General features: G+C 37.6%; 1 protein-coding gene across 1 annotated transcript in view; it reads right to left on the reverse strand.

Annotated features, from left to right (window-relative positions):
* LOC122328474 (XK-related protein 7-like) overlaps window positions 1-22,488 on the reverse strand; it is a 51,355-nt gene extending 28,867 nt beyond the window's left edge. The window contains 1 exon segment of the mRNA XM_043224180.1: window positions 21,975-22,488. Coding sequence (XP_043080115.1) covers window positions 21,975-22,450 — 476 coding nt within the window. The 5' untranslated portion in view covers window positions 22,451-22,488.
* Between the last annotated feature and the right edge of the window lie 308 nt (window positions 22,489-22,796).

Below are 22,796 nucleotides of genomic sequence, written 5' to 3' on the forward strand. Positions count from 1 at the left end.
TCCTCAGATCTGATTGCTTGTTAGGAATGTTGTTCCAGGATCTAACAAGACTGCTGGATCCAGGAACATCCTGTACTTCTGGGGTAAAATCCCGCCACCAATAGTACAACAATAACATCTTCCATTCTCTCCCGGCCTTCAATAGCGAATTGCCTTGTGGGAACACTGTAGCAAGGAACCTAAATACATACAACTATTGGCAGGTAGAAACGCCTATTATAATGTTCTGGTCGAATAATTTGATTGGTAACAATTTATGCTCCTAAAGCACCTTTCAACCACTTAAATACTGATTGCTATTAAGATGCTAAGAGATTTTCTAATCGCATATCAAAATGTTTTTGAAGCAAAATTACTAGAACGCAAGCAAAATCTGAAGCAAATCATGACCTTCGCCACGCCAGAATGAGAGTGTAGTTTCCTGTCATATTTGGTCATTTTGAGCCGACGCTAATGGTCTAATCAATTCAATGATCTGGCGCAAGCTGGCTGTGCCAAAGATGCTCACTGCCAGACCTGAGGATTGGCTAAATCGATTCAGAACGGTAAAACTTAAATCACTGTACAAGTAATTTAACTTTTAGTTATCCTTAAATCAAAACTTTTTGATTGTTTAAATTATTTGAAGCGGAGTTGAAGTATTTCAAGCATTTGCTTTGAACGTATGCGATTCAAGCAATTAAATAAGCAACAAAGTTTCAGATTTCTTACAGGGATATAGTATATGATTTATATATATCATGGATAGAGTATTATTTCATCAGCATTATGTGCTGTATTTTTCTGTCGTCAGTGACGCAGCTGTGCGTAATACACAGGTATATTTGAGGTGTTGAGTTTACGCGTATGCATCTATAAACAGCTCTTTCCTCCAGTGCCACTCATGAATCGCTGTCTCTCCTGAAGCTGCTAAACATTTGCCCAGTCAACCAGTGACTTCCTCTGACACACACACGCAGGTTTAAAAGCACGTGTTTACGACACATACCTTTTTATTCACACACACTCAAGTACGATACATGATTAGCCAATAAAGATTCCCTTGGTTTATTACTCTTTTGTGTGAGTGTTCTTGGACGCCTTTTCACCTTCTCTGCAATGCCCTATCACCAGAAAACTGAAGCAAATAATACCCACTAGTAGATTAATTGTAGACTAATTGTCTTAATGCTTAAATGCATACAATATCCAATAACTGTGGCATAATCGAGCAAGCAATGAACTATATTGCAAGAAGCAGTAGTGCAATGTAAATATTTAAAATACAATTAAATGTCATTTTAACGCATTACATTTATAATCATAATCAAGTACTTTACCTGTTCTTTAGTATGTTAGTCAAAACATCAAATTAAATGTTTCTTGCATAATAAAAGATTGTTTGTATACATAATTTGTGTACTTTTGAAAAGTGTGTTTAAATGTAGACAACATACTGTATACAAACAAAACAAATGCTTTGCACATTTTTGCCTATGTATTATCTTTTCATGACTTGCATTGGCTGATTCATTCAATATTCATAAGTTTATGTACAGCAGTCTCTAAACATACTGTATACTGTTAACATATTGTAGCATATACAGCACTCACCCATGAAGAGCCACAACGTAAACAAACTGACACGGACCCATCAATCACTGCATTAATTATTCACTTCGCACATTAGCTTTAGATGCGAACTGGAACTAAAGAGCAAACAAATATGTTAGCCGAACTGAAACACTGGATCGATTATAACTAATAGCGCGGCGCATTCAAAGCGTTGCCGCTTTGTTTCTTCCAGCGCTGAAATGCAGCGTGGTGTTAAAGGAAGTGGCTTAAAACCACTGTAAGTGAAAAATATTTTCTTTCATAAAGCCACCTTTTCCCCTTTTTATCATGAGCCGAGGCTGGAGTATATCGCCATCGACATCAGCACACTATTCACCTGAGCCTACGAGAGCCCAGGAATGAGGCTGTCTATGGCAGTGTCTAGTTTCAGGTCCATCTGTTTCAGTTAGAGCCGAGAGACACAGGCACCTTTCACCGCTGAGATCTTACTAAAGATGAACTCTGTGGCTTGATTCAGTTCCTGAGAGAGTTACTGCGCAGCTCAATGTGCACGACGGATATAAAATATCTTAAAGGGATAACTAACCAACAATGTCATTATTTATCTAACCATCACGCCACACTGTAAACTGTGTGATTTGAGCGAAAAGGAGATATTTTGGAATGTACCACAGAAGCGTATTTCCATGCAATATACTATTAGAGCTGGCGCTTCAACCAACGCTATTGGGTGAAGCCAATAATATAAATATTGCGCATTTTATTTGATCTAAAGTAACGGAATCAAATTATAGTTTGTTGTCATTAAAGTTAATTACAATGAACTGTTCTGTTGATCTGTTTCCAGATAATTGAGCTGAACTCAAGAATGGTCTGTCTACGAGTGAATGATTAAGAAATGGCTTGCAACACCGGCTCATAAAATAAAAATAAAATAATGAAAAAACTCAAATTAAACATAACCAAACGTCTTCGATTATTGCATGGATTCAGAAGAACATGTAGTCATACAATTCTCTTTTATAAATATTTTTATGGTACACTTTGGTCATGTTGGAGCCTGTGAGCTCCTGAATCTCTTTTTATTATCTTTTATTGCCCCTAATTAATACTTTTACCTGTTACACAGACGAAATGAAGTAATAAAAGCCATAAAACCACATGGCTAAATAATGAGAGACCTTTGCTAACTATTCCTTTAAGAGCACAGTTATCCAACCTATATTTATTAATATTTAGTGTGTAGTTACGATTTTACACCTTCACTGAACACAGTATTACATGCCATTCAGTTGATATATAAAGGCACTGTTCATACAATGTTAATATCCACTGGAGAGGAAACTGTCTGTTTTCCCATTGGGCAGAAATACTACTTGCAATTTACTCCTCAAAAATAATGTAAACACAATTAGACCAATAAACGCCACATGTGATGTGCACGAGGGAAATAAAGGAATTTAAATGCCCAGAACGAATCGGCGAACTAACTGAAACAGCGCATATTTCAACAAAAATCAGGTTTTAAACAAAGTTTTGTTTTGAATCGTTCGAATCGGCCCAACCAAAGTAAACCATTTGGGGATTGCGTTTAGCTTCTAAACACCGTATTGGTCTGAGAAGGTTACTAAGTCAGTGCGCGTTTTCTGAACCCCGCCTTCTTCGCCGCAGGATTTTTTCTTTCCCCGGTTCAAGTCAGTCTGCATGTAGGTCAAGCAAGAGAGCAACTTCTCCAAGTCACTATATACATAGCTGAGCTGCCACAGATGCATCCAAGACCTCTACAATCGCTGAGAGAAATTCAGAGAAAGTAAATTGTCAGTTTTCCAAAGCAATGAAAAGAATGAAAGGAAAGGTAGCAGCAAATGTGTCCTTGTGTTCTTCTTCAAAGCGACTTAAAAGGTGCATAATGATAAATCAACCTTTGCTTTCGATTAAACTTACGGCCACGCATGGCATCACACATGTTTGTATTAATCTAAACCCCACTCCAGCAGCGTGGAGGGGTGTCTGAATGTCGAAAGAGTGTATCGTTACTCAAACTTCTTTTGGCCTCAAACTATATCGTTATTAATAGTCTCGTATCGACAGTGTCGGAAATGTTTTCTCTAATGATGTCCGTCAGGCAACGTCATTCGGAAATTGAAGTTAGCATCCTCTAAAGATTTTGTCATCGCAAAATGGCGTAACGCGGCATATTATTTATCGTCCATTTAAATTGTGCGCTGAGCATAGAGAGAGAGCGAGGTGTTGCGCTGAAGTAATTGACTATCACTTAAAGAGCTTATTTGTGCTTTCAGACACATCTTGGGAGCTGGGTGAATAATTGCAAGGGAAACAAAACATGGCGATCACTTTCTGATTTATGATATATCATTATTGAGTTAATAGAGCAGAACAATATCAACAAGCTGGTACGTGGGCCTACAGAGCAGACATTAGAAAGTGCGTTTGTGTTTGAACCAAGTACCAGGGGCTTCAAATTAGCTAGGTAATGAAACACATGGCTAATGCTATTAGCTCGTCAGCACTGATGCAGGAGAGAGGGAAACTTTATATTTGCACTTTCCTCCCAGTGCTAATCATGGGGTCCATAGGCATAATGTTTTTACTTTTCACATCCTTAACAACTTCACACTTCGAATTTGCTATCTGGTATTAATGCAGGGACCTTGCTTATCTTGATAGTAAGATGAGAATTCTCATGAGCTAAAAGTGTGAGATCGTGTCAGTATCGGTTAAATATAAACACATACAGTACATCGCACTTTTTTTTACACTTTAGGCCATGAGCATGTTGCATGTTAATTGATACACGAAACACTGTCTGCTATAGTTGTGTAATGGTTAGCACTGCTTCAAAAATTTGCATCACTGTGTGTGGTAGCTTTAACCACGCACAGTGATAATGTTCAGACTATAAGCAGAAAGTAATGAAACAGCAAATTACACACAGTTTCATCCTTAGATTGGGTAGCCATGAATCATTCCCAGAAACTAGACTGCTGGGAGTAGCTTACACATTTACACATTGTAGTTTGTATAGATTCTGATCGAGCGGTATGTACAGATGCTGCGCACTGAAACCCTGCAGAACCTGGGCATTTACGCTTGCATCGATGAAAGCATAGACATGAATCACACCTCAAATCGTAGGTTTGTTGAGAAGAGGTAAAGCAAGTATTATTCTCAGTAATCAAACTTTTTTATTTTGGTGGATAATAAAACTAAAAAAAAAGAAAGGAGATAAGACGGGTGAAGGACCTTCAGAATGAGCTCTTTGATTTTGGACAACGAGAATGATCTGGCAACCACACAGAACGTAGTTCCCATTAAAAACAACAAATTCAAAGGTTAGAACAGTAAAATACATGAGATGTAAAGATTAATAATGACAAACAGGAAAAACAAGAAGACAAGTTCATAAAAGAAAGGAAAACCGAACATACAAAGTACGTGTAAATAAAAGTAAAATAAGCAAGAAAACAACAAACAAAAAAAAAAACATAAAACACAAACACTCAGAAAGCAAAAACTATTTTTTTAATCAGGTTTTTTAATTTATGGAGGGATTTATTTAAAATAATTTATTTTGCAATGGTGGGGGTCTCTGTAAAAGAAAATATTAAAGTGTACACTAAATGAATTAGAGACTATGCAAATTAAATAACTAAAGAAATACAGATGCTGGATGAATATACTATTTAGCAATAAAAGATATTTTATATATAAAACCCTATATGTATCTCATATAAAGAAATCTTTCAGGTTTGACTGAACTGCACACTGTGTGTTTCTATTGGAAATAGTAGAAAAGGCTATTTTTCACTTTTGCTAAAAATAAAGATTTTGTGGATGGCTACAAGTGTTCTGGATAGTTTATCTACCTTTATTAATCCTTAACTCAGAGTGTAAAAAGCTCTGTGGTGCACATGCCTTTGCGTACATATGATACATATGAGTCAGCAACTACGCACATGAAATATTGTAAAGTAAGCCAATGATTCCTTTATAAAGCGAACAAATCCTTAATCACATAGGTGCCTCAGACACAGAGGAGTAAGAAAGTATAAAGTCAGCATTCTAGCAATAAGTCCAAATATAGAGCTTCTGCTGCATTCTGCTCTCTGCTATTGTTTGTGTTCTATCTTTCAGTTGTTCACTACTGTCCAGAAACGCTCTTTGGGTCACAAGCATTATAAAATCAGTATCATCATACCCTTACAGCTGCTTTCTCAAACTGGCGAAAAGAAATTTCTTGTGTATGGTTCAAACTAAATGAGCCGGTGTTTGCACTCCAAACATGCATAATGACGTGATCACCTCCTCCACCTCAACTAAAAATATAGTTAGGTATCAGTATGGATTTATTTCTCTAAATCATATAGTTTATGACTTTAATTTGATTCTAATTATATATGTGTATTTATATATGTATAAATGAATATACACTGTACACATACATATAATATAAATAAAAACTTTTATTTTGGATGACATCACAATTAATCATTTCACAGCAGTAATATGTATATATATATATATATATATAGGCATAGTATATATGTTATATATATATATATATATATATATATATATATATATATATAGTTTGTAAATTTTTCTAAATTAAAGTTATATTTATTTAATCAGAAACACAGCATATATAATATTGTGCACATATTACTTATTTCTTAAAATAATGGCTTTCTATTCTAATATATTAAAATGTCATTTATTTCTGTGATTACACCAGTCTTCAGTGTCATGTAATCCTTCAAAATCCTTCAATGTGCTGATTTACTGCTCAAGAAAAAAAAAACATTATTAACAGTTTTATTATTACTTCTTTAATAAAACCAATTGAGAAAGATTCTAAAGAAAGCAAAGGATTTCAAAAAGATGACAGTAACAGCGTCAGGCTTAGCTACATGAAATGCCAGAACTAATAGTGACCATCACTGGATCATAGTCTAACATTTCCAAAATATCTCAGTGATTGGCAATAACGGTCTCATTTTCTACAGAAGTAAAACTAAAAGCTAACATGATCTGATACCCATCTTTACGAATTGGCCATTGGCCTTACACTTTTAAGCAACATTGAGGAATACATTATTCTGTATATTAGAGAAAATGGGTTCAAAAGCATTGATTTGACTGTAAAACTGCTGTATATACTTGTAGAAAATGCAAATTGTAGGTCTTTCGCGCTATTTCAGGTACTGGTGTCATTGGCTAGGTTATTGGATGTGTCAGAAGCCGCTGATTAGATCTGGTCACAAACTGCCGGCTGAGAGAAGTGCCTGCTACTGTTCTCAGCAAGGATAAATAGTTCGCTATTTGTGTTTAATGAACTGCAACTGCAATAATTCAGGGTCTAAGAAGCACTGACAGATTTCTTTTTGTAGGTTTTAAATACAGGCTTTGCAGGATCTCAATGGGCTGTACAGAACAGATGAGAATAATTATCTGATCACTTCCATAAAAAAACACCGCCTTGTTGAACATCTGTTAAGCATCTTTGGCTGGTCTAATTCAGTTTTTCATCTTCTGATCGTGTTTGTACTTTTTACTTTTTTTTTATTTTCATCTGTGTTTGATTAGCCTTCTTTAGACTCACCCATGTTCATTTATTTCTTTGAGAAAAGTAGAAATTTAATGTTTAGTAACTCCTGTGTCTGTCTCAGGTTAGAGAAGAAACTGACAGAGATCAGAAAATCGGCTAGAAGCCGTATTAGCTGACGAGACAAATGTCGCACGCACTTTATGTTAAAGCTGTAGATTTGCTCTCACCGATAAGATTGAAACAGCCATTGAAACGCATTTTAGCTTGATATCACAAGCAAAACAAGCCAATCCCAGCTGACAGCTCTTTTAGCCACTTATTTACCCAAGAAAAGTTTGGCAGTAGTATGAAAATTGAGCAATATCTGAAGCTGTAATGAACTCAGCGTATATTTTAGTTAGTGTTTGATTCAGTGTTGTTATATTATAAAGAAGTCATCTTCTGAAGTATCCACTCGCCATCTTCAGCCACCGAACTGCAGCAGCACGGCAGTTGTGAAATCACAGACTTCTGATCACAGAACCCTTCACCCTCTGAAACACCGAAGCTGCCTTTTCTTTTGCTCTGGTACAAAGACTGGCTTGATTTCACAAATGGGCGAAGTCGAGGATTTTTTTAGTCAAAAGTTCTATAATCACAGATGCACTTATTTATTTTGCACCTCTTTATTTAATCTTATTTTTCGTTTCCAACAAACATTCGTGGTAATATGTAATCTTTTATATATGTGATTAAATCTTGGGAGATTTTTAAACTTTTTTTAAAATGAAAGCCCCCTTTGTTTTAGCCACTGTAGATTTTTTACTGTGTTTTACTGCGCGTTGAAATCAACTAGGACCGACTGTAAATCCACGCTGGGTCCAGCTCCATTCTGTATGTGACATCCAATACGCACCATTCAATCAGGAACCCGTTTCACTGGGAAACGCACCACATTGGCGCAAGTCATTTTTTGGCGAATATCTCCCCGCGTAGACTGCGTTGTTCAATACATCACCTCTCCGCCTCCGCTTTCCTCCGCTCAAATAACCTCTACAGCCAAAACGCATCATTGTTCACACTGCTGGCAGAAAACTGACGGAACCTTTACTTGTAATTAGCCATAAGCTATTTTTATCTTCTCAAGCATAGCGGTGCAGAGAAGCTGAAAAGGGCGTTTGATAAGACGCCGGGCGCTAATGCCCTCCCCTCTCTGCTTGATTTAAGCACTATTTAGCAAATACTTCATTCTAATAGTGTATTATAAATGTTGTGCTTTGGTTCCAGCAAAAGCCCTGCTTTCCTCACAACCAATCGGACTCTATGGCTTGTGTGACATCTTTAGTAGGTCAACATGAATATACATCAGAGTTAGAGACTCACAAAATGTGTGTGTGAGGAGAGAGAGAGAGAGAGAGAGAGAGAGAGAGAGGTTAATTAGCTCAGCTGAACAGTTTCAGTGTGGTTTCCACCTCGATCTACTCTCATGCCTGCACTCCAGCTGCTCACATGTGTGTGTGCGAGAGGTGTGTTTCATGTGAACGCTGAACCGAACAACCCCCTCTATCTTACTCTTTCTGTCACAATTCTGGTGCTTTGATTATAAGGCTTTCATCTCAGTGTTAAAGCAAAATGAGACAGGGCAGTAATGAAGCTGAATTTCCTCCGATCCATTACACTCACTCACACACACACACACACTAACGAGTGCTGGAAGGACACAGTTCAGTTTACTTATAATGCTAGGACTAAATAAGAGCAACGGAAAGTGTGAAGCATTGTTGAGACCTTTCTTGAGTAATTAGCTCTGCACGCTTGAGACGCCTCGCAGGCTCTGGGCCAAAGCAGACAATGTACGCCACTCTACAGAATCAAGAACTATGGCAGCTTCGCTCTTGGTCTCCTCTGGACTTCACTCTGTATTGGCACAGTTTGTCATCTCTGTTCAGCCAGATCTCATTTTTTTCCCCAGTGCAGCAAGCTGCTTCACTATTCTCATCCATAGTTCTCTTCTAATGGATTTTCAACCACCACAACCACTTTGGAGTATAAAGAGCTATTGCAGCAAGTTAAAAAGTAATATTTGAAAGTATAGAAGTGTACTTTATACTGTAATTTTGCTCTACATTGTCAAGACATCTTCTTCAGCGTGAATGTAGGTCAGGGATTCCCAAAATGTTTTTTGGTAGCCGTGAATTTATTTACGTAAATTCTGGAGAAATTTAAATATTTCACTTAACAACATTTGCATGTTCAAAGCAGAGGTATTATCGCTGAATAAAACTATTGGAAACAATTTTGTTAATTAAAATAAAGGGGAAAATAATAATAATAAAAATTAAAAATTAAAAATTATATATATATATATATATATATATATATATATATATATATATATATATATATATACACGAAAAATTGGGAAAAAATTGGGGAAAATTCAATATAAAATGACAAAAACATGACAAAATTAGATTTTTTAAAATAAAATTAAAATGAATGATAATTAAATGAAAATAAAAATATAAAAATACTACACATCATATGAACTAATGAATAAGCTTTTCATTTATGTATGGTGTGTTAGGATACAAAAATATTTAGCTGATATACAACCAATTGAAAATTGTAATCTGAGGTAATCTGCAAAAATACAAATTGTAAAAAAAGACAAAACAAACAAAAATCCCCAATTTGTACAAATGAAGTCCTTAGCAATGCATATAATCTAAACAAAATAATCTTTCAAAGATACGGCACACCGTGTTAAGTGTTAGTATGTTATATGCGGATTTTATGAGATTATTCTGCTCGTGCAACCTGCTGTTATTCATCCCAAACCTAATTAGATCTAGCAACATCCTGTACATACAACACATCACCATGAAGATTTGGATACCAGCAACAGGACATCAATTTTGTATGTACTTCTGCTGAACAAAATATCAGATGGAAGCTAGATATTAAATATGTTCAGCTAAACGCGGAGGGTTCTTCCTCAAGCTCTAACAATAAACAGCATCAACAACACTGTCCTGGGTTTGATTCTCATTGAGTAAGAGTTACAGCTTCTGAATGCAATGTAAGTCAGTTAGAATAAAGATCCACAAATGCATAAAAGCAAAGAAAAGATAATAGCAAATCTGCCAATGTGCATTGGTAGTGTGGTTATGATATACGCTACCTGGAACATTGTAGAATCAATCCTGCTGATTTTGGACACACAGGATTTGCCAGGAAAGGAGGAAGATGAAAGACACAGCATTTTTCCTGACAAACAAACTTCATTCACTCATTTATAGACCACATAAAACACACTTAGCCAGCAGCCTAAGAATACAGGAATGCAGAACGCAGGAAGAGGACACAGAATGCCACTGTAATCATTATAAACACATAAGATGAAAGCCGCAGGCTCAGATTTAGTTGAATCATTACCCTGATAAAAATAAGCAATTTATGAAGTCCGTAGATCGGGTAGTAGAAGACAGCAGGTTCATTCTCAATGAACGAACACTGTGGCAGAACTCAATAAATGCAACACCGTAATGCTTGAAAGCACATAAAGGTCAGATTGTGTATGTGCAAGGCAATTTAATTCTCAATTCTGATTATTTTTAGTTTTTTATGTTTTCATGCAGCAAGGCTAATGTTAAATTGATCAAATTCTGACATAAAGAAACCGTTGTAATGTTACAAAAGATTTCATTTAAATGACTGCTGCTCTTTGCACGCTCCGCTCTAAGCAGCCATTTCTCTTTTAAAATTTACACAAGCTTTTAAAGCAGATTCAGATGTTTAGCGAACATGTAACGATTAAATGAGCAAAAATGTTACGGTACTAAATATGTCACAGATATAAAATGCATAGGCCCGTGTTTTTTTTTCTAGTTAAACCGAACGCTTACTAGATATCCTTTTTTATTCAGCAAGCAAAAGTTTGCTGGTGTGTATGTTTATGTGTTTTGCGTGTGTGTGTGTGTGTGGTGGGAGTGTGTGTACTGTGTGAAATGCAGATTCTACCTGTATTGTTTGGCTCTGTGAAAATGTTTCCACAGCAAACTGCGCAGCAATGAATAATCACTTTGTATTTACTCGCCAGAAAAATATACGTGCAGTATCCCACTCATATTTATATAGAAATCGGCGTATATCTCACCGCGCCTCCATTTTCAAAACAACCAGCAATAAAGTCCGGTCCGTTAAATCAACGCTCATATTGTGAGCGCGGTTCAAGGTGCAGCACCGCCAGATCAAGATTACATGTCAGGAAAAGAAACGCTTGCTCTCCCTCAACCGACTTTTGTTTCCGGCGGACACGTTTTCAAAGCTGCTAATAAAAGAAACACGGTTGCGTAGTAAAAACTCTAAACGCCGGACGCACCGAGCTAAAAAGCGCTGATTGTGGCTTGTGGGAAACAGTATACTATTTCGGGATGTCACACTTTCTACGGAGTTATCTTCCTCCGCCTTCTCTGTGCCTGCTCGGGAAAATAACTAGAACAGACTATTCTTTCTGTTTTCCATTTTTCATCCTTGACCCTCTGGAAGTGGTGGAGAAAATGAGGCGAGCTCTAGAGAAAAAAAGGCATAATCTGATGCATTCACCAGGGGCCGGAGAGAGTTTGTAGTTGGAATTGTTAAATCCAGGCTCTTTAGAGGAATCGGACTGTGGAGCGGAGGACAGCGTGAACGAGGGACGCTGGTCATTTTCAACGTTATGTTGAATCGATAGCGTGACTAATGGGCCTTGTGTTCAGCTGTTATTGTTTGAAATAATTAGTGGTGCTCGCTGAAGGAAGCATGACTATTAATACTTTTCAATGGGACCGATCTATAAGCCTTTGTAGTACACTGTAATGCGTTTATTGGTATGGGTGCGAATAAAGCCGTGACTGTGTCTAGGGACCTGGATATCATTAAGATATGAGATTCTTTGCACACAAAAAAGGTATTGTCGAGATTTGTAAAATTATGGTTGAACCACTGACGTCACATGGATTATTTTAATGATGTCCTTGCTATGTTCGTGTAAGGATCCTCGCTGTCTATAACGCCAGATAGCTCTTGGAATTCATTAAAACATCTTAATTTGAGACCTGAAGATGAAGTCGTCCACGTGTTTGGAAGGACTAAGGACAGAAACTGCCTATTTAAGCTCTTTTGACTTGGGCCAGCAAGCAACCTCTTAGTAACCACTCCGAAACACCTTAGCAACCACAAAGGTACTTCAAGAGGGACTGAAGTATATGGGATGCTGCGTTTTGCAGTTTCAGCCTCAGAGAGCAGATGTGCACTGCAAACTAAACTTTGACTATATAAAGAGCTCATTGGCAAAAACAGATAACGCAGTTTTTATTCATTTTCATAAAATCACCTGTTTTATCGTGTTAATTTTTGCTCCGTTAGTTGTTATTATTATTATTTAGTAAATGAACCCGACTGCAGTTGGATTGATATTCATTGAATGCAAGATTTAAAAAAAAAAACATGGTTTTTGAACGTTTTGCAAATGAACTCTTCATATATCAACAGCATCTCCAATCAAGCCAAGCGATACACACGTCTTCTGAATTTGCAAGGTGCAGCTTAGTGATGCTAAATATTAACTAATTAATTAATTTTAACATTTAATGTATTTCTGAGACATTCAGTGTCGCGTACAATTTAAAGCGACAATTTTTAAAATGCGAGTTATTGAGGTTTTAATGTCTCAAAGGTTTTAATAAATAATTTAATATGCAACATTTTAAAAACATTACAACAGTATTCCCTGCCCCAACTGTTTCTTTAGCACGACTGTACAAGAAGATTTTTAGCTGAAACCATGGACCTTGGTGATGCATAGCATGCAAGTCAATGTCTACCAGCAATTAAAAAGTAAAAAGAAACAGAAGATGCATAACAGGCTGCACAAAATAAATCCCTGTGGCTCTTGATGATATATTGAGGTCTTACGAAGTGAAACAATCAAGAAACTGAACATACGTTTTATCTTTCAACTAATTCTGTTCTTTGAAATGTCCTATAAGCAGGACAACTGTTATAATATTATCACCGATTACAATATTACAAAAATAATTCTTGAGTAGCAAATTAACATATTAGGATTTTTAAGGATCGCATGACATGATTACACATTTTTTTCCTTTTTTTTTTTACTGACTGCTGCAGTATCGCTTTATAGGTGATATTTATACACACACACACACACACACACACACACACACACACACCCAGCATTCTATTACTGTGATCTAAAATCTAAACAAGACTTAATATAATGTTTCTGAACACATCCAAACTTCATATAAATATTATAGCATCAAATCTGTCAAGCCTTCAGGTGTCTAGTCTCTATCTATAGCGCATGTTTACATACAACTACTTCTGACTGAAGTAGTTCTTGACCACAATAAACAATAACGCTGCCAGTCAAATGCCTGGTTACACGATGTTAAATGTTCCGTAACATTTTTATTTGCGCGTTATCCTCTCATGTAACCGGGTTTCTCACAGCTGGCTCTCACAGATAACCCCGGTGTCACATCTATTCTCAAGCTTCTCGGCACGGTCCAAAAGACAGAATCAGAGGAAGGCTCTATTAAACCTCTGCCCTGATCAGCATGAATATACATATCATAAATGAATATGCAAGCAACCGAGTCAAAGGGAGGTTACGCACCTGGGGAGTTGCTCTTCCCTTCCGCTCATGATGTGACATTATTACACTCGTTCTGTAATCGGGAAATCTTTCACTCAGAAAAGAAATGAAAATGCCCTTACATTTCACAGCTCCACCTCTCGCTACATTTCTCCCCGGAGAGAACAGGCAGCACTTCTCTCCTGCTCCTGCTTATTCTCCATTTTTTTTTTTACAGAGTTTGACGACAGAGATAAGATATATCCAACCTGGTCTCATAAAAATACACTTTTTGTGCAACACCGTTTTCACGTGCCGCACTGCACTTTTCATCGCTGTTTCAAAGAGGAATGTCCACTGAATGGCACTAAAACAGGCTTGCTTTATTACGTTGATGTTGGTACGTATTGCTGTGTTTTTATTACGTTAAATATCCAGGGACTGTCGCTAAAAGTTAATTCTCTATCGTGTTGGAAATATGCAGTACACCAAATCCAACCCTAAACCTACCCGATAGTGTTAACAAACGCAAAAACTGACATAAAAAGGCGCTTGTTAAAGCAACCGAGTCATTTCAACTTACTTTTACTGTTTGTACACTGATTTGAACTGTTTTGTCGAACCTTAGTTACACGGAGCTCCTTGCCTCTCAAGTACATCTCTGAACCATCTAACCTACCATCTATGAAAACCCATGGATGTGTGTGATGCTAGTGATAAAAAGCATCCGATTCCAAATATCCCAGCAAGTTACTATTGTTTTTACTTTTTTACTATTACTACTGTTTCGAAAGTTTCGCTTCATTAATCCAAACTCTGTAAATTTGTGTGAAAAGGAATAAAGGGTGTCGGAGTTTTACCGCCTCTAGTTTTCATTTCTTTTGGGAAATACAGTAATATGTACTTATTGGTACATATTTCGCGTCTCACTCAAAAGTGCGCCCAGGATACACGTCATGTGACGCCACAGCTAACAGCGATAAAGAATACAGAAAATGTGAAGAGCGCAAAAGCAAAATAACGGAAAAATGGGATTATTGGGTGAACGTCTCAAAGTTTCACTTTCATTTGGGACAGAAAGGTCAAATTTAGGACAGAACGAGGCACCATCTGTTGGATTTAACTAGTTTTCTACGATCTATCACTATAACAAACCCTGAAAAGGCTCTATATAAGCGTGTCTGTGTGTAGACTAGATAATAAACATAATTAACCCGCGGTCATAGCCAATACAGATGTTCAAAACACCGGCACTGCCCAGAACTGTCACAGCCAATCGAATCGCAGTAATACGATTGACAGGTGTAATTGCACTGGGGAAATAGACACCGATGAAGCAAACAGGTAAATCAATGTGCGTCCTCCTGCTGATGTAAAACTCTAAAGCATAACCTATTTATCAGTCAAGGACAATCAAAAGAGATGATTAAAATTCTAATTTCAATACAAATATGTGTTTGTAAATAAAAAATCCATTTCCTGCCAGAGACAGATTGTTGTTTGATTGATAGATTAACAGAGACAGTAAATTACTCGCCGCCTCTTAAACACACAAACATTCATGAGTCGCCTTTTAAATGAAATGCGTCATAAAGTTTCACTGCGACTGGCTTGACCCCATGTCCCGCGTGCATCCATAAAACAAAACACATCCTGTGAGCTCTGATGACTTGTCAGAATGGATCCATAAAGAAGCTGGGTCAGTGACTGATAGCCATGTCTGGGATGACGGAAAGACAAAGAAACGGGTCTCGCTTTATATTTAAAGTGGCCTTTGTTACTATTTTAGTTTACGTCAAAAATAAGTACATTGGTCATAGTGTATTGCAAAACACTTTTGCTGTTGTTGAGGAGGGGTACGGGTAAGGTTAGGGACAGGTTTGGTGGTATGAGTAGGTTTAAGGGTGGGTTAAGCTATTAGGCATGGGTCAACAATGTAGTTATATGTTATATAATAGTGTAATTATATAAACTGTGTATGTATGCAAAAGTGCATTGTATCAAATGATTGATTTAAATGTAAGTACACAGTAGTTAAGGGCACCTACTGTGTATTAATTGGGGCAAATACATTTTTTCAAATCTATTTAAAAATATTGTGCAATGCTTTGTAAAAATAGTCTTTGTTTTGAATGTTTTTGCAAACATAACATTTCTGAAAATGATTTGATCCAAAGATTCGAAGAATGTTTATTTCATTCATTTTAGGTTAAGCTATATTTAAGGTAATCCTACAAATATCCACGAAGTTTCAATGTTGAATAGTTTTAGTAGTATCTTTTATTCTTTCATTATAATTTTCATTCTTTTGAATTTGCTTTTATTTTATTTTTTATTTATTTTATTTTAAGATTTTATGTTTTATCATTATTCTTTTAGCCTTTGTTTTGTAAGAAGTATTTCTAAAATGTATAATAAATTAATGAATTTTCAATTTTACTTTTATTTTATGTAGTAGAACTTATTTCATACAAAAAGGCGGGCTTCTTATTTAGACTTATTTCATTTAAAAGTCATAGTTTGTTTGTTTGTTTGTAAATTCAATTTAAAAAAATGTTTAAATGAATTTGTTTTTCAAAAGAATAGGTTACTTAGTTTTTTCATATGACATATGACATTTTTTCATATTATAGTATTAGTTCATATTATCATCTATCTATCTATCTATCTAGATACATCTCTCTCTCTCTCTCTCTCTCTCTCTTTCTCTGTATATACAGCTCATGTTACTCCTATTACCTTATTATCTGCTTTTGGTGGTCATTAGTGTATTACAAATTTACTTTAAAAGATTTCAGGTATGATAACATTAATAAAATAAATTTTTAAATAGTAAATTTAAGGTTATTGTGTAAAACCTAAAATTTTGCTACCATATTTTTTACAGTAAAAATCTGGCAACCACAGCTCTCGGTTTTTTACCACGAGTAAAAAAAGTCCTGACAAGAAGACCTCAGTATATCGAAATCGATCTTGTATATGCGCTGTTTGTTGTTTTCGCCAGTTGAAATAACATCCCTGGACATAAGTACAGTCCCTAAATCTGCTCTCGCACACATCTGCTGGCAAAAACTCTGTTTAACTGAGTCTGACAAGCAGATGGGTACACTGAGGCATTCACATACAGTACAAACGGCGCTCAGCGTAATCTATATTCAGCTGCTGTGTTTAGGAAACCTGTGAACGCTCGCTTCCCTTCACAAACACACACACAGTGTATCCGTCACTCCATTGTGAGTGTTTTTCCAGCATCTGCTGTGAAGAACTGGGTCAGCCCCGACAAGACAGACAGCATCAGGATCTTTAGGAAGGGAACGAGATGGCGAGACTGACAAGTGGATAGAGGGATGGCAGGGGAGAGGAGACGAAGACAACCTTCCCGTCCTCTAACCTGTTCCTAATGATGGCCGTATCTAATAAGGAATTATTCTCTCCATCCCCCGGTCCTGGGAAAATGTCACTTTGAGGTGCGTAGTGGAGATAGGCAAGGTGTTTTCTGCTTTAAAATGCTCCTCACGCACGCCGGCTGCGGTGTAATGCCTTCAGCTCGGTGAGAATATCCCCATCAACTCCCTTAATGGCCCAGCGGATACACTCCACTGCCTCACACACCTGCAACACACATATCACAACAGCTGCTCTGTGCTCGAGTGCATCTGCGTGTGCGTGTGTCTGGGGTGTTAAAACAGGTCCAACTAAGCCTTTACTTCAGCTTGGCAAAACCTGTTTTTAGACAATGGAAACTTTATGTAGCCTAAAAGAGTCTCTCGGGTAGCTCCGGCGTCTCACGTACGGCACAGAGGACTGAAAAATGCAAGCCACGGTGTACAATACAGAATCGCTCCAGACTCAAACCCGCTGTGAAAGTTTTAGTAGACGCCGCCGTTTAAAGGTTTGAGGTTTCGAGTGTTTTTTAATCGTTTATACAATGCTTCTATTCGGTATGTATAGATTACATTCGACAAAAGTGACGGTTAAGACATTTACAAATGATTCTATTTCAAATTAAATATTTGAGTTGTTTCTCTGAATTTCCTAGTTGTAAAAAAAAAAAAGCACTGAAAAAAAGCACAAAATCTGTATATTACAATGATACTTAAAGGACTGCGTGACACTGAACACTGGTATAATGAGGATTTTTAACCATTTTCTCCAAATGTAATTGTACTTCGTGTACTTCACAAAATTACTGTTTGTCTTTTGATCATAAGAAACCCCAAAAAAAAAAAAAAAAAAACTACTTACCCAAAGCTTTTGAACAGTATACAATACGTTGTATTAAAAAGAGATTCAAATCATGTGAGAAAGATGTTTGTATTTTTTATGTCTATTGTCATTTTTAATAATGAACAATTTAAAAATAATCACCGTCTCTGTTGCTATGTTACATGGATGATGCATGTTCTCCACCTTTGATTTTACTGTTCTTTTTATAAAACAGTGAAACATAAAAACATTTTGAGTTATTTTCTTGCACATTTCTTACTAAATTTGTGTCGGTATTCATTAAAAAGTCTAAAACACAAAGCACTTTAAAGCTGAACTATATATATATATATATATATATATATATATATATATATATATATATATATATATATATATGTATGGAGAGTCACAGTTCCCTAATGTTTTTATTCACCTAGGTAGAAGCTAAACTGATATGTGTTTAATGGTGTGTGACATTAAAATTCATGCAATGCAATGAAGTCATAAGTCACTAAGACAAAAATAAAAGTGCATCTCGTTCTATTATGGAGTGGCTCTTTTTATACCGTTCACTTTTGTTTACAGTGAGATCAGCGGTTACCTGCCGCTCATAGGAATGAATAAATGAATGTACGGATAGATTTTTTTTTTAGCAGCTCTTTGCTTTTATACTTGTGATATTTCATCAGAAACATTTAATAGCCAGCGAGCGCTCCTTTCATACCCCGTTTAAAACTATTTGTGTACATCTTACAGATTTCTGGTTTAAACACGTCGATATCAACAAGCTGAATTCAGCACATTCTATTTACTAATCTACGACAAATCAAAATAAAATGACCATATGATCTCAGCCATTGCGAACAACAGATCAAGGACCAGCGATACATCCGTAAAATGCAATCTCACACACCACATGCTTCACATAATAACTGATCTAGGGATGACTCTGTTGATTTGGCTGGCTTTGTAAATCTAGTCCCAGCTCTCTGCAGCTGATTCAGACTCTTCCAGTTCTGGTTTATGTGAGCGGCGTGCATTGATCTCTCCTTGACTCAGAATTTCCAATAACTGAATGTTCTCAGTTGCTTTATGCCTCTTTAATCTGCTCTTTATGACTGCTAGAGTAGTGCTAGATGTTGCACATTTGACTGGTGATGTTCAAAAATACAGTTGACCTGCCAAGTCCGCCGAGGTGTTGCTGTGAATGCATCAGTTTGGGATCAGGTCACGTGGATTTTATCTGAGACAACAGAAACCTCACTCAAACAACAAACAGGCCGATAAAGCTCTACACAGATGTCCTAATGTGACATGATACTGTGTAACACACACACACACACATTCACAAATCAGGCCAGTGAGTATGACCTCTAAAACAGTGATTCCCAACCAGTGGTGCACAAAGAGTTTTCAGGGAGCACACGAAAATTTGGTTGTTTATTAAAAATAAATAATGCATTATATATATATATATATATATATATATATATATATATATATATATATATATATATATATATATATATATATATATATAATTTTTTTAAGTTGATTTAAGAATGTACAGGACTTATTATTAAAATGTCATTATTCATAAAGACATTGTTCTTCACAAAAAATGAAAAGCTCTGTTCTATTTTTCTCCCATCACATCTCGGTCAATCAAAGCACAGAAACTAATATCTCAGTAGAAGTGGTTATAAAGATTCTATATTTGTCATTGACATTTATGCATTTAGCAGATGCTTTTATCCATAGCTTTTATCCTTTGCATTTCATCAGTTACATTTAATCAGCTCCTTGGATGTCAGACCCATGACTCTACTTTATTAACTACAGATATGCAGAACAAGGAACCCACCACTGTACTGACTGTTTTTATTTGTAAAATCTAAAGCAATATTACACAAAATCAAATGAAAATCAATTATTTATTTTTTTTTACACTAGTCAACATTTGAAATGGATCAAAACCTTCCAAAGTTATCATAAAACCAAAAAGCAAAATGCGTTCTTGTCTTATACAGCTCTATATGATTTACACTACATATATTACAAATATATACTAGAGTAATATGCCAAACAAATTGCAGAAGAAAAAAATGTTTAACTCTTAAAACATAAAATCACAACCAGATACATACAGGATTTTTCTTTTCTTTTTTTCTTGGTGAATCTGCATAATGGATTTAAACACGCTTTATAAATATCTGTTAGCATAGACCTGCCATAACATAGCCACAAACGATCCACAATATTTAATAAACAGATGTGCGTGAGGCAGAAGGCGTTGAGAGCCAATGCAAGGAAATCTGCGGGGAATTTTGAGGACTTCTTCAGGTGCTGATTTTGTGTGGACCGGTCACGGCTGACAGAAGAAAAAGGTTCTCGCTCACACGCAGACACGCATATCAACCCATGCAAATATTCCCCATTCCGGTTACAACTGTTCGCAATAATAAATCATATTTAGAAATTTCAAGTGGGAGGTAAGGAGAGTGAGAGAGAGAAGGAAAGAGAGGTAACAGGAATTTGTTGCGGAGAACGATGGCAGGAAATGCTGTATCCTCTCCCACACAATCACTGAGACGCACAGTTCTCTCTGGCCCTGTGTTAATAATTCAGCACTTAACTACCAGTAAAACACTCACACACATGTGGGAGTGAATCGCTTCCTCTGTCCCTGCTCTGGAATAAAGAGGAGCGGCATCTGACAAGGGAAAAGCATTCCTCAGATGCAGTCTTTCCTCAGGGCGCTTTCAGCAATGCCTATGGAGCTCAAATGTCATTAGCAAAACAAACCTGCTCTGTCCCTCAAGTGCCCGTCTGGTTTCTCTCGCAAACACGCCGCATGCCCATTCCAGGCCTTGAGAAGCACAAAAGCCGTAAAGCACAAATAAAACAACATCTTTTGACTCTGTTTCCCTATTACAGCTGACTCATGCGTCCCGAAAGAGCATATGATGCTCACAGCGATCTTCAAACCAGCCTTGGCACTTTTGATAACTTCTCCAAGAACAGAGAAAACAATTGGAAGCTCTCCACGGTAAGCCTAAAACAAAAGGATGAAGGCACACGAGGCGATGCAAGAATGAGTTACGATCCTCCCCAGAGTAAACAGGCCTGGAAGTTGTCTGTACTCGCTGTACTTAGCCAGTAATGAACCTGTAGGGTTACACAATGCCTGTTTTGTCTGAAGGGGGCTCAGACTTTTCAATTATTTCTAAATCTGTGGACTATTCTTGCGTGATCTGCTGTCGTTTTGAGGAAGTACAAGCACAAACTGTCTGCTTTCACAGCAGAGGATCTCAACTCAGTCGCGTGTCTGTTCTGATAGGACACAGACAGAAGGGAAAACCAAAGCTAAACGCAAAAAGAACAAACAATATAATCAAGAGGAAATTGCTTTGCGTGGAAAAAACAATTATGAGAGAGTTTAGTGCACATTTAAATGCAACGTCACAACACAAGCAGGTTGCAAACCCACCATCCTTCTATGAAAATACACAAGAAAGAAGACAATTCAGTGCAGATTACGTTTGGGTTGCAACATAACATTTGTGTTCAGACCCACTGTTTTAGGATTTACTGAACACATTTGGGTGCTGTACCACAGCGCAGATGTCTTAAGATTCAGAACACACATTTATTGGCGACTGAGCGGCTCTTATTACTTAATTGTTTGCTCCAAAGGACACAGCGAAAGTAAGCCAAAAACAACATCCATCTCAACATAACCTGAGGGTATTGTGCGACCGATCTGGGCCACCAGAGATGGCACCGGGCGCTCTGTCCACCTTGGCACACCATCTATGTTGGCAACCAGCACAGACGCGCAGCCAAGAGAAACGAGTCGGGATGTAGACAGACAGGGATGCAGCTCTTTCCATCTGCTCCCAAAGCATCACCGAGCAGAGAGCCACAATAAGAGTAACATCCATTCCAAGAAAGGAGACGCGCGCCGACGGAAATGAACGCCCGTGAGAAGTTTCGGATACGAGGCGTAACACATCTTACCTCCAGACCTGGCCGAGCTGCAAGATGTGGATGATGGACTGGAAGAGCCACACGAGCACTCTGCAGCATTTCCGCGATCCGTTCGCAGGCAGGGTTCTGCCGCTGCCGCTCCTCCGGTCGCTGTCCTTGGTGCTGAAATCGCATCCGTCCCCGCTCGGGGAGGCGCTCATCTCCGAGTAATCATACACGAACCACCTGAAACTTAACACCTGAACCACCGCGGAGGGAACCACCACGAACACTAACGTGAGCCCGAACCACCAATAGTCCTGCCTCACGTAGTAGTCCGCTGCCAGCCACAGGTCGGTGGCTCCGTCGGAGAAGAAGACCAAGAGGGCGCACAGCACCCAGCAGCAGTCCAGCAGCGAGAAGCGCTTCTCGGCGCGAGGGTGCAGAGGAGCCGCGCTCTGCTCAGGGCCAAGCAGACACCGAGAAGCGCTCTCACACACGGCTGCTCCATCCGATTTAGCGGCCATGTTTGTTGTAGAAAGAGAGTGGGCAAAGGAAAGCGAAGTACAATGAGAGGAGGGGATGTGTGTGCTGGAGAGAGTGTGTGAAAGCTCATGGGAGAGTTGGGGAGAGAGAGAGAGAGAGAGAGAGAGAGAGGGAGAGGGAGAGGGGGAAGGGGGAGGGATAACGGACAGACCTCGGGGATATAATTGGTTTGTGCTGGGATACAATCACAAACCTTTCGTTAGGAGGGCTGCAAAGATACCCAGCGTCTTGCGAGACTTTTGGTTTTTCTTTATAAACGACCAAAACGTGTAGGAAAAAAAAATCAATTTAAATAGCACACTGAACATCTAACCTTGCGGAGTTTTT

The sequence above is a fragment of the Puntigrus tetrazona genome, chromosome 23 (assembly GCF_018831695.1).
Source record: "Puntigrus tetrazona isolate hp1 chromosome 23, ASM1883169v1, whole genome shotgun sequence".
Lineage (NCBI taxonomy): Eukaryota > Metazoa > Chordata > Actinopteri > Cypriniformes > Cyprinidae > Puntigrus > Puntigrus tetrazona.